At 39.6% G+C, this 12,861-nt stretch overlaps 1 protein-coding gene across 1 annotated transcript in view; it reads right to left on the reverse strand.

Annotated features, from left to right (window-relative positions):
* Positions 1–8,739, reverse strand: part of SCLT1 (sodium channel and clathrin linker 1) — a 92,713-nt gene extending 83,974 nt beyond the window's left edge. The window contains exons 1-2 of the mRNA XM_036031818.1: positions 8,207–8,739; positions 970–1,037 (exon numbers count right to left, since the gene is read on the reverse strand). Of these exons, the coding sequence (XP_035887711.1) occupies positions 970–1,037; positions 8,207–8,240 (102 nt within the window). The 5' untranslated portion in view covers positions 8,241–8,739. The remainder of the gene's footprint in view (positions 1–969; positions 1,038–8,206) is intronic.
* Positions 8,740–12,861: the final 4,122 nt, after the last annotated feature.

The following is a 12,861-nucleotide window of genomic DNA, read 5'->3' on the forward strand; positions in this document are numbered from 1 at the left end:
TTAGGCGTATTTTATAAGACACTAAGCAGAAGCAAAAGAACTTAAGAATTGGACCAAAGTTTAGAAGCTATTGGATTATGAAAGATTCTCTGTCACCTGCATGCTAAGAGTTAGTTAAATGTGTATAAGAGACAACATAAGAAAAATAATATGATTAACACAGTGAACAGTGGATGGATATTTTCAAGACCCTTGGACTCTGAGTCTGGTCTTTGGGAATGAAAAGGAAGAGCAGCGGCTAAATGCTGAGTACACATTAGGGTGAAAAAAATACCTGTAAGGATAAGTACACGCGTGTCAACCAAACTGTTCTTTTTTTAGTGCTCTAAAAATAACTTTCTTTTTAAAACCTTATAAACAATTTACTTTAATTACAAGATTCACTGATGTTGAAAGCAAAACACTTCTCTATTAATTCAGTAAACACCTATCACTAATCTAGGAGCAAGAGTTTTTCTTTTAACATTCTGTAACTGAGAGTCCACCAACAGGCACCTTACTGGTTAAAAAAATTTGAACACAATATTCATATAAAAACATACACCCAAGGAAAAGATATCTTTAAAACAATGCCATATATTATTTACTATTCTTAGTTAGTCTGTCATAATTTATAGGAACTCAGAGAGTTAAAGTTTACAACTGGCTATATCCTGAAAAGCAATTTTAGAATGTTTCAAAACAACGATGCACTCTCATTTTAGAATGCAGACATTTTAACACCATCCATAATATGTAAGCTCTAACTCTGAAAAAAAAAGGGGGCAATTTTTATAGTCAAAGAATTTACATTCATCAAGCAAAAACAAGCTTTCTTCTTTGTAAGAATCAAAATTGTAAGTAAAATCTCAAAGCACTGTAGGCAACTTCACATGAGAATAATCCAAAGTAGAATTTATTAAGGTTCATATTTATGTAAATATATTTACAACCAAAACGAACCAGTTAGACCTTAATTAATTAACATACCTGTACTGTCGAATATTTGGAAAGATCTTCCATTTTATATGGCCTAAGAACTTCATTTGGTCTTTGATCTGAAAAATAAAAATAGAAAAAGGAAAACCAATTTGTAGTTCATTGGGTAATGTTCAATTTTAAAAAGCAAGAAATAGGTAAGTTATTATGTGACATTGCCAACTCTAAACTGCTAGTCTCCATTGCTTCTCAAAATGAAATGAATCATCAATCTCAACACACCGCTTCAGGGTTTAAGATTAGGGCCCCGTCCATATACCTAAACCGACTATCACCAAGGGGGAAAAGAACAGTTGCAAAGAACTCATTTTTCTGATCTCATACATTTTAATTTTCTATCTCTGCTAGTTTTCTCTTTAGGTTAGCAGAAGTCAAAAAATATGCTGCACGATTATTTTCAAAATTTTGCTACTAGAAGTAAAAAGAGTTGGAAAGATTAGCTGTAGCCATATTCTTTAGAATGGTTAAAATCTGCCAAAATTCTTTTCCAGGACAAACCCCCACATTGAGGAGAAACTGCAGGATGGAGAATCCAAATTAAGCAGGAGTGGGCAAGAGATGATGGGGAAGGAGGTTCAGAATAAAGTCAAGAGCACTCAGTCAACATTGTATAAGATGATATTTTTAATTTACAGCAGAACACAGTACCCAATAAATGCGCAATACTCATTCTTTCAAGATCACCTGGGACATTTAAAACTGAAATGGGACAAGTCTTAGCAACTTTCAAAAGACTGAAGCTAAGGACAGCATGTTAAATAGCTCAATTAAACTGCAATAGAGAACCAAAAAGTAAAGGGAAAATCTCCATAAACTATGTAGTTAAAAAATTACTTATCAATAATCCACAGGTCTCAGGAGAAATTACACAACAAATTTGAAAGTGTTGTGAACTGAATGGTAGTGAAAACATAATACCTTGAAACCGGCTTAATGAGAAATCTACAGCTTGAATGGCATGTGGTAGAAGAAAAGGCTGAGGTCAATGAACTACACATCCATCCCCAGAAGTTAGAGAAAGAGCAGCAAATTAAACCCAGAGAAGTGAAGTGAAGGAAATCACAAATATTAGTCACTCAAAGAAAGAAACAGAAAATAAGCACACCAAAAAGAAGATCAACAAATACCATCATCTCAAAAGTTTTAGAAAAAGCATCTGGTGAAATTCAAGATACATTCATGATAAAGATTTAGAAATGTAGGAATAAAAAGGAACTTCCTTAATATGGTAGATTCCTCCATAAACGGACAACAAACATCATACCTAAGGGTGAAAATGTTGAAAATTTTCCCTTGGAAATTGAGAATGGCAAAACATAAATTCTTTTGACATGTATTCACACTCTACTGGAGGTCTAAGTTAACACAATAAGGCAAGTAAAAGGAATAAAAGGCATGAAGATTTAAAAAGAAGAAAAAGTTGTCATTATTTATAGTTACAGTGTCTATGTGGTAAATGGAAAAGAACACAAAGATAAATTCTTAGAATCAGTCAGTTTAGCAAGGTTGTTGGATGCAAGTTAATACATAAAAGATAATTGGATTTCTAGATACTGACAACATAGAGGATAATAAAAGGTATCATTTCAAGTTTAATAAAAATATCAATATCCAGAAATAAATCTATCAGAAGATGTGTAAGACTCTTGCACAGAAGACTATGAAAGATGCAGGAGACGAAGACGGGAGGAAGCAGACAGACGCTCACGGCTCACAGGAGTCAGCATTGTCAAAATATCAGTTCTCCACAAATTCACCTCTAGGTCAGTGCAATCCCAATTAGTAATCCCTAAGAGCATTTTTCAGAAATGTAGAAGTAGCCTCTGAAATATAGGTGGAAATGCAGTGAGAACAGCTCAGACGTTTTTGTGAACTAAGAACAGGGGAATGGGAACACTTGCTGTATCAGATACCAAGATCTGTTACAGAAGAACTACAGTGATTTGGGTAGCGTGGTAGTCAAATAAGAATAAACAAACTGGCCAATGGGAGAGAACCCGCAGGTACATCCACATGTGTATGAGCACGTGAGCTGGATCACAGAGGCTCTCCGCAGCAGCGTGGGAGAAGGAGCAATCTTTCTGTAAGTGGTTCTGGGTCAACTGGACCTCCTCAGGGAGGATAATAAAACATCCTCGATAAAAATCAATTCTAGGCGAAATGAAGATCAGCTTGTGAGCGCAAACAACAAACTCTAGACGAGAACAGAGAGAATAGCTTTATAGCCAGGGGTAGGGAAAGAGTTCTAGATCAGGAAACAAAAGGCACTGGCCATAAAAGAGAAAACTGATAAACTGGGCCCCGTTAAAATTAAGTACTTCTGTCTACCAAAATGAGACTGTTAAGAGAGTAAAAATGCCTGCCGTAAACACAGATATTTCCAACCCATGTAACTGACAAAGGGCTTATATCTAGGTTATATAAAAAAATTCCATCAACTAAAAGGCGGACAGCAGTATAGAAAAGTGGCAACATGACAGAATGGGCACTTCACAAAGAGGGTACCTGGATGGCCAATAAACACAGAAAAGCTGCCCAACCTCATTAGGTACCTGAAAATACAGATTAAAGTGACAATAAAATAAAGACTTAAAGTTAGAAAACAAATGTTGGTGACAATGTGGAATAAAGAAAAGAAAGAAGGAGTGTAAATTTAAACTTTAAATTTAAACATACACATAATTCCTAGTGAGATACCCAATCAAAATGTGTGCACTTGTGGACCACAGGTCATGACAAAAAAAGGTCGCTAGCCTTTATTGATAAGCATTATTCTCAATGGCCCCAAACTGGAAACAAATGCAAATATCCATCATAAGAAAAATGGACAGCCCTGACCGGTGTGGCTCTGTTGGTTGGGCATCGTTCTGCAAAGTGCAAGGTTGCCAGTTTGATTCCCAGTCAGGGCATGGCATGTGCCTGGGTTGTGAGTATGGTCCCCAGTCCAGGCAGGAACATGGGTGTTTTTCTCCCTCTCTTTCTCCCTCCCTGACCCTCTCTATAAAATAAATAAATAAAATCTTTGAAAAAAAGAAAATCAGTAAATGTGATACATTGAAAAACTGGAACACTCTATAGGAATGAAATTAACAAAGTACGTCTGCATGCAAGAATATGGATAAATCTCAAAAATATGATCATGTTGAATGAAAAGAGCCAAATACACAAGGATACACAGTTTACGGTTTCATTTATATAAAGCTCAAACACAGGTACCACTGAACTCAGCGTAAAATTAAAGACACTGGTTATCTTCTACTATCTTTGAGGAAGAGATGATTACAAGGAGTCTTGCTTCTGGGGTCCTGGCACTCTTGACATAGGCTGTAGTTACCTGACTTTTGAACATTGTAGTAATTCACTTAGTTTTAAATCTGTTTTCTTTGCTTGTCTGTATATGTCATACAGAAGCAATATTGCCCCGGCCGGTGTGGCTCAGCTGGTTGGAGCTGCACACGTCCTGTAACCGGCTGTGGGGCATATGCCTGGGCTGCGGGTTTGGTTCACGGTCCGGGGGCTATGAGTGGAGACCAGTCGATGCTTCCCTCTCACATCAGTGTTTCTCTCTTTCCCTTCCTCTCTTTCTAAAAGTAGTGAAAAAATGTCCTTGGGTGAGAATAAAATAATTTTTTAAACAAACTTTAAGGAAATAAAGTTTAATGATATGTAAAAAGGATAATACATCAAGACCAAGAGGAGTTTATCCTCCAAAAAGAAAAGGGCTTAACATTTGAAATTTAGTCAATGTATATCATCCCATGAAAAAACTAAAAATGAAAACAACATCTTATCTCAAATGCAGAACAATCAGTTGAAAAAATCTGATATCCATTCTGACAAAAACTCTCAGAAAGCTAGGCATAGAAAGGAACATCCTCAGCCTATTAAGTACTTCAATGAAAAACCTACAGTCAATATCATATTTAATTTTGAAAGGCAGATATTTTCTCCCTAACACCAGGAACGAGACAAGGATGTCCACTCCGCTGTACTGGAGGTTTTAATCAGTGCAATAGGGCAGGAGAATGAAATGAAAGGCATTTAAATTGGGAGAAAGAAGTAAAACCATCTTTATTTACAAGATAAAAACATTTATGCAGAAAATCTAATGGATTTTACAAAAAAAACTACTAGAATAAGTGAATTTAGAAAGGTTGCATGGTACAATTGGCAAAAAAAAAAGATTTCTATATAGTGGCAATGATAAATCAAAAATGAGAGTAAAAGAATAATGCCATTTATAAGAGTATCAAAAGAGCGCAATACACAGGGATAAATCTGACAAAAGATGTGTAAAACCTATGTATTAAAAACTATAAAATATTGCTGAAATTATTGAAGAGATATGTGAATGGACATAACACCTTTTCATTGATCAGAGAACTCAGTATCATTAAGATATGAATTTTTACAAATTGACCAATAGATTCAATGTAATGCCTATCAAAATCCAAGCATCATTTTTGTAGAAATTGACAAGCTGCTTCTAAAATGTATGAGGAAGTGCAAAGGACCTAGGACAGCCAAAACAACTGTGAAAAAGAACAAACTTGAAAAGCTAACACTATGCGATTTTAAGACTTATTATAAAACTTCAAACAGATCAATGGTACAGAATAGAGTCCAGCAATGACCCTACATGAATACAGACAACAGGTTTTTACCAAAGGTGCAAAGGTCTCCAATGGAAAAGGGATATTCTTTTCAATTGGCATCTATTTATAAAAAAGTGAGCCTTGACCCTTACCCTCCACCTGTACAAAATTTAACTCAAAATGGACCATAGGTCTAAATGTATAACTTAAAACTACAAAACTTCTACAAGAAAACATAGGAGAAAACCTTTGCAGCCTTGGGTTAGGTAAAGGTTTCTTAGATAGGACACAGATCCACAAAATAACCCGAATCAATGAATTGAACTTCATCAAAATTAGAAAGTTCTGCTCTGTGAGAGACACTGTTCAGAGAGTGAAAGGAAAAAAATGAGCCCACCCCCACTGCCCATAATCCCCACTACAAGAACGAAATCTTCATTTCTTAGCTTGATATACAAGTCACTCTTTGAAGAGGTCCCTAAGAACTATCAGATCTCCCCTCTCAGAGGGAGGTGGAAGAATGGTGCAAATACGCTAGAAGTTTACTAGAAGATTGGTGAGGTGTGGAATTGGCGGTGGTTATGATGTATAAAGCTGATGCTTTATCACAAAGAGACAGTGTAGTGCAGCGTTGCCAGGTGAAAAGTACCAAATCCAATGGAACAAATGAAAGAGAGGTGACTGGGATCAATAGAAGCCAATGTAGAGAAGGTCAGAGGTAGGTGGGAGAAGGGTATGCCATCTGTGTCTACCTAGCTGGTGGTTAGGTGGTTTACTGAATAGGGGAACTACCAGTTAAAGCAAAAAAGTGGGGGCGGGGGTCATCAACATCCATCACCGACTCTCATCTCTTCCTGCGAACAACTTCCTGAACAAGCAGTTATTTCAAACCTCTCGGCCTCTGCTGCTTCTGCCCCCTGAAATTCCCTCCTTCCACTCAACTTGTCTTCTAGTAAACGACCACTTTTTCCCCCAGCAAAATAACTTACTATGATTTTACTGTCTTAGTCGGTTCTCTCTGTTTTGTTTCTTTACTTCAATTTTATCTAACAATTCGGGCTGGTTCATTCCCATCAAATTCAGTTTCTGACCGCCTTGGGTACTCTCCCATCCAGCCAAACTCGCCTGGGGCCCACCTCAAGCCCCACCCCTCTCAGACGGTGTTCAGCTACTCCTCCTTATGGAGGGGGCATATTCTCGTCCCAAACCTAAGAATCATGCTAACGTTAAAGTAATGCTATTGTGTCATTGATGATTTCAGATAGCATATGCTGTGCACTTTACATGTGCGAGACACCAAGCTGAGTGATGCATTTGCGTCATCTCCTTGAACCCACAGAACAATGCCATGGGGTTATTGTGCTATTTACACCCATTTTACAACCAGAAAACTGAGGCACAGATTACTGAGTGACATACCCAAGGTCATAGACCCAAGCTCTTTCCAAAGACCTGGAAAGAGCACGAGATGAGGTGCAAGTCCAGACAGACTGAATCCAGAGGCTCAGTTCTTCACCACTGGTCTATGATGCTTCCGAAATGGAACCTGCCATTCCCCGCCCCCGCATCTTCCCTGTTGCTCAAGCCCAAAACCCGGTTGCACTCTACGTCTTTCTCCCAGATCCCCAAATCTCCAATCTCACTGTGCCAACCTTAGTTCATTCTTACCTAGGTGACAGTCGCCTAATTGCTTTCCAAATCACAAGCTGATCATGTAATTCTCAAGTGATTTCTTTTCACAGGTTTATGCAACCCGTGCCATGCTCCAAACTCCTCACCACGTAGCGGGCAAGGCCCTTCGCCACCTAGCCCGTTCTTCCCGTTCAGCTGCATCGGTCATTTCTCTGCATAAACCATATTCCATCCAAGCCAACCTCCTCGAAAGTCATTAACTAAGCACAGTCCTAATCCCCTCAATGTTGCAAATACTGTTCTATTCGGGATGCACTGCAAACTCATATTAGTACTTCAAATCTCAGCCCAATGGCACCTTCCTCGACAACATTTCATGACAAGTCTGTACTAATTAATAAGTTTAGCACTATGTGTCAGACACCTAAATCCTTTACAAATTCCAATACTAATTTAATCATGCCATCAACCCTATGAAGAAACAGAAGCAAAGGAGTTAGCAGTTGCTGCCACTTCAGTGTATTTATGGAATTTATATATATTTCTCTTCTCGAATTAAATTCCTGGACGGTACCATTGTCCTCTTCACCTTGGTAGCAGCTCTGCCTGGGTAGCATTGCCACATAATTGGGAAAAAAGGAGGATTCCAATAAACATCCTCGAACAAACGGCCGGAGCGGTGCCTCTAGGTTCTAACTGCGGACTCGGACACCCTTCCTGGCCATTGCCCTCGAATCTCCCCAGAGCCCGTGAGAAGCATAACAAACGTGTTCGGTGTCTGTAGCAAAGTCCCACGGAAGCATAAGGAGCCTGCCCGTGTTTACCAAATGGTTCTACTGAAGTATATCCACATCCTCGTATATCCCACCAAGCCTTTTCTGCAGCTGACTTAAGTTTTCACCAATTTCCACGCACCCAACAGGCATGCACAAAATAGTTGGTCAACCACCACATTAAATATTGCGTATAAGAATTCTCAAAAAAAGGAATGTGCAGCTTACTTTTCTCACTCACAGAGTCGCTTTCTGAGGCCATTGGGATACAATTTGAGTTTGGATCTTTACCACCTCGACTTTCCTCGAAGTGACAGAGCTCGCGGTGCGGGAAAACAACGCGACCGCAACGCTGCTGCGGAGGCTGTCCGGCGGCGTGATCAGCATCCTACTCACGCGGCGTCCGCAGGAGCCGCGCCCCCTCCTCCCGAGTCCCGGCCGAGTCCCCGATTCCGGAGAGAGACTTCAGATTTCAGGTTTGCTCGGGACCCGCCAAGTGCATTCCGGCCGCATTTACACGAGTCCCAGCCGGGTGGGTCGGGGACACGGAGGGATACAGGCGTCCCGCGGGTCACTCGGGTCCTGTCGGGGCACCCTGGAGAGCGCGGAGGGAGCCGGCGGGCAGCCCGGCGGGGGCGCCCTACGCGGAGTGAGAGGCGATTTCAGGAGGGCCGGGGCCAGTCGCGGAAGTCCACTCGGCCCGCCCTGCCACTTTGAAACCGGTGCCCGGACCGCTCCTAGGAGACGGTGACGCCGCCTGCGTCACCACGCGGGCGTCAGCGCTGACGCCATCACGCTTCCTAGCGTCCTCCCACGCTATTGGCTATTTGTCAAGAGGTGAGGGTGGAGGGGAAATGAGAAAGATGACAACTAGCTGAGCCAGCAAAGTGGCGGCGGGAAAGCTGGCGACCCTGTGTTTTCAGGTGGCTGGACCGTGCTGCTTTTTTTGTTTGATTTTTTTTTTAAAGACCCCCCCCCCCCCGAATGTACACCTGGGTAGGTCATTAAGTCCATGTTTTCAATTCCCCAGTACCATTGATACCCAGCCCTCCTGGACTGGGAGAACCCGCTCCCCAAAGAGGGTGGGTGGAAAGGCTCTTGGGTTCTGAGTCCGAGGGGAACTCACACTGGCGTCTTTGGAGATCTCCACCAAGACTGACCCTTGGGAGGATTTCTGAGTAAGGGCTCGATAATCTCCAGAAACCAAGTACCATGGTGCCCTGCGTGTGTCTTTGGAGAAAGGAGACAGCTATTGTTTAAATATTTAACTGCGGGGCAATGAGGCATGTAGTTAGAAGTCCTTTAAAGGTCCTGTAAATTCAGCAGTTGTTTCTTTAGAGATAACTTTGCTTCCATAAAAAAAAATAAAAGACAAAAGTCACATTTTTGCAAGAGAAGAATTAGGCAAAACTTTACATTTATGGTTGAATTAGTATTCCCATCATTAAATTTGACTTTGGATTTAAACCTTATCTTCTTTTTTTTCAAGTTACCATTGGAATAAATTTCAATGATAGCAATAAAAATGTTAACTTGAAGCTAACCAGTAGCTTTAGTGCTTTTTACTGGATTGTGTTTTTATGGAAGTAGTTTCACTAAGCAGACATGTCATAGATGTAGCTCAATTTAGCTTTCTTTTTAACAGTTGATTTTTGTTGCCTGGAAAAAGAAATGGAGTGTGCAAGCTCCAATTCCTCTTTGAAAGGTCAGTGTATGACTTTTTCTTTATGAACTTCTCCTTGACTCCCCAAGGACTTGCTTGTAACTTCTCCTACATTTGAACCTTGTATATTATCATATTGTGGTTTAAATTGGCATTAAACAAGTAGTTATAAACTTGACTCTCCATCCATGCTGAAAGTGGATAAGCTACATCAGTGTTTGTGCAAGCAAAGAGCACTTCCTGGATACATTGAGTACCATATAGAAACATAAGTCCATCGTGTCTTGGGCAAAGGAGACACTAAATGAGGGGAAGTGGTTGGTAAGTGCTGAAATTGCTAGGATAGTTAGGGCTGAACTAACCAGAACCATACTGTATATTTCTAGAACACTTAATCATGTTTTATGATCTCAATGGTCAGTCAACTCTCCTGTCTCATGGGCTAGTTTTCTATAAGATAACCACTTCAGTTCAAAAAGCACCAATAATACCCACTGGCACAAACTTTGAAATGAATTTATTGTAAGAACTGACATGTAACTAGTAAAACAATAAGGTAGATTTTTTTAGAGATTGTAATTAAGTGAGGATTACGGGGTTGAAAATATCTTTTATACTCATGTAACAGTAAAACATTAGAAATTTCAGAAGAAAGCAAGTTTATAATCAATTTATAACCAATATATGAAAATTCTACATATTACTTTCAAAAATAAAACTGTAAAGAGGTGAAGTTTAGTCAAACTTTTACCCCTTCTATTTTCATTCTATAATTTGTATGGAACAATACAAAATTGCTCCATTATTGCAGAAGGGGGTCAAGATATAAAACCATTAAAAAATTCACCTTTTCTTTGTTACCAAATACAGCAGCTGTTATACCAACAGTTGGTAATCAGCCAAAGAACACTTTGGGACTTGAACTTCTCACTGCTGTTGAAATCACCCATACACTCTTCAGTAATCTGGACAGTTCGCTGTGGTTACCTGTAACTGCTTTCCGGGGTTGGGGACATCAGTACAACCCTAAGCACCCCCACCCCACAAGCAAAACTGCTGAAGATAAGGAGTTCACAGCTCTAGTAGACCTTTGTCAAGAGAAGTTGTGGCCTGTGTGGAGCTTACATGGGCCTCTCAACGGAAGAAAGCTAATCTGTTTAGTATTGGTGCATTTCACTAAATGGCAGCTTAAAGTTGTGTATCTGCTATTGTGATGCCAGTGCTCATGTTTTAAGTGAAAAAAGAAATAACTTTGTTGTGCTGTGTATACAAGACTTCTGGGAAAGTAAAGAAAACCCCCTTTTTATGCCTCACACAGCTTGAAGGTACCTGGCACTCAAGTGTGCGCTCACCGTTGAGCTGCTTTTGTCGTATTCCAAATAATTCCTTTGGAGGAAGAAAAAGATGACTACTTCAGAAACACGCAATAGTAATAATTTGAACAAAACAATATTTTCTTTAAGCAAACCTGTATACTTTAATAACTTTTTTGAATACTGTGTGCCCAGCATTGTTCTAAATCATGTGCATATACAATACATACATTGTTAGTTATACACACTATAATGTATACATGCATATACACCATTAGTTATAATGTATATATTGTATACATTAAAATGTATATATGATAGATACATATATTAATATATATCCCAATTTAATCCTTACAAAAACCTTTTAAGGTAGGCGCTGTTTTAAAATTTTTTGTTAATAACTTGCTGACAATCACCATTGGACGGTGCCTGAGTTGGGATTTGAGCCCCTGCAATGTGGTCCCATCGTCACAATCTTTGACCACTATGTCTGTGCCTCCTAGTAGAGTAATAGAACTTAACAGCTAGGGAATATTATTTAGAGCTAGTATAACATAATTTCCAGGCTTGGCTTAGATAACCAGTTAGGCTTTGGGTACATTTAGTAAATTATCACTGTACATGTTCTATTTTAATCTTAGTGATTTACAGTTGATTTTCAAATTGGTGCACTAGATTTGTATGGGTGAGTTACTCTTCTTTCTCCTAGAAAATCACTCACGCTTTGGTAGAATGATTAAAAGTCTTCAGAAGTTCGCTGGTGGCCCTTCGACATGTTTCTTTCCTGGTAAAAATCAGAAGTCTGCTCCAGTCCTCCAAGCCCCTCCCCAGACCGCATGGGCCCTGGGCGGGGCCTGAGGCTGAGCCCTGTCCAGTGATCTCGCTGGAAGGAGGAGCCAGGCGGACTGACAAGAGCTTCCCGGTCTGTGGTCTCTTCTTGATATGCTTTCTTCACTCTCATTTCTCCTGACTGTTCTCTTCTTGATCTGCTTTCTTCCTTCTCATTTCTTGCACCTTGGTCCAGGCTTGTTAGCATTTCCTCTGGTGACTTATTTTTCAGCTGCCTCCTCCTGCAGGCACATTTTACCCCCTCTTTCGGCCTGACTTCCTTATTGCTCCTTTACTCTTTTAACTGAGGGGGCCGAGGGAGGGGTGGAGGATGCAAACTGAAAAATAATTTTTGTAGAAAACTAAAGACAATGAATTTGGAAATTGTCCTTGCAAACACTGTTGAAAAAAATACCTATTCCAGAACTTCCTTCTTTTAACCTTTGTGGATATTTTTTTTCTCTCTTAAGCTTTTCATGCTCCAAGGTTCTGCCTCCATTCTCAACCTTTACTTCACTTTAAAGATCTTTCCATAGTACAGGGGAAACATGAAAATTAATGTAAAGTTATTATTATTTTACTTTTTTGATGAAAGAGTAATAGCAGTTAAAAATGTGGGGAAAAGCAGTACTAAGAGCAAACATTCTTTTAATGTTTACTTTTAGGAGGAGCTCACCACTGGCTGGGGTTAATTCCATTTGGAGATAGAGATGATTGTGTGAAAGCTGGAAGTTGAAAATTTTCAGGGGGAACCCCCCCAAAGAGGATAGGAGTTTCTTTAATGTGTGCAGCATTTTCATGGGTATAAAGGATGAATGGAGAATGAATGAATCTACCAAAACTTCCTAGTCACTGAGCTATATTTTGCCAGGATCAAGAATGGTCAAGCTCCAAGTTAGGAGACTGGCATATTCTCTCAGCATTTTGGCACCAGAATCAGATTTAATGAACATTTCTAATGTTTTTATTTATTCTTATTTCTTCCTATATGCTATAAGGAGGTACTTACTAGGACAAAAAGTTGGGATAGAGGTTATACATTTATTTTTGAAGAAAGTATCTGCATATTTTAACTA

Source organism: Phyllostomus discolor, chromosome 8 (genome assembly GCF_004126475.2).
Source record: "Phyllostomus discolor isolate MPI-MPIP mPhyDis1 chromosome 8, mPhyDis1.pri.v3, whole genome shotgun sequence".
Lineage (NCBI taxonomy): Eukaryota > Metazoa > Chordata > Mammalia > Chiroptera > Phyllostomidae > Phyllostomus > Phyllostomus discolor.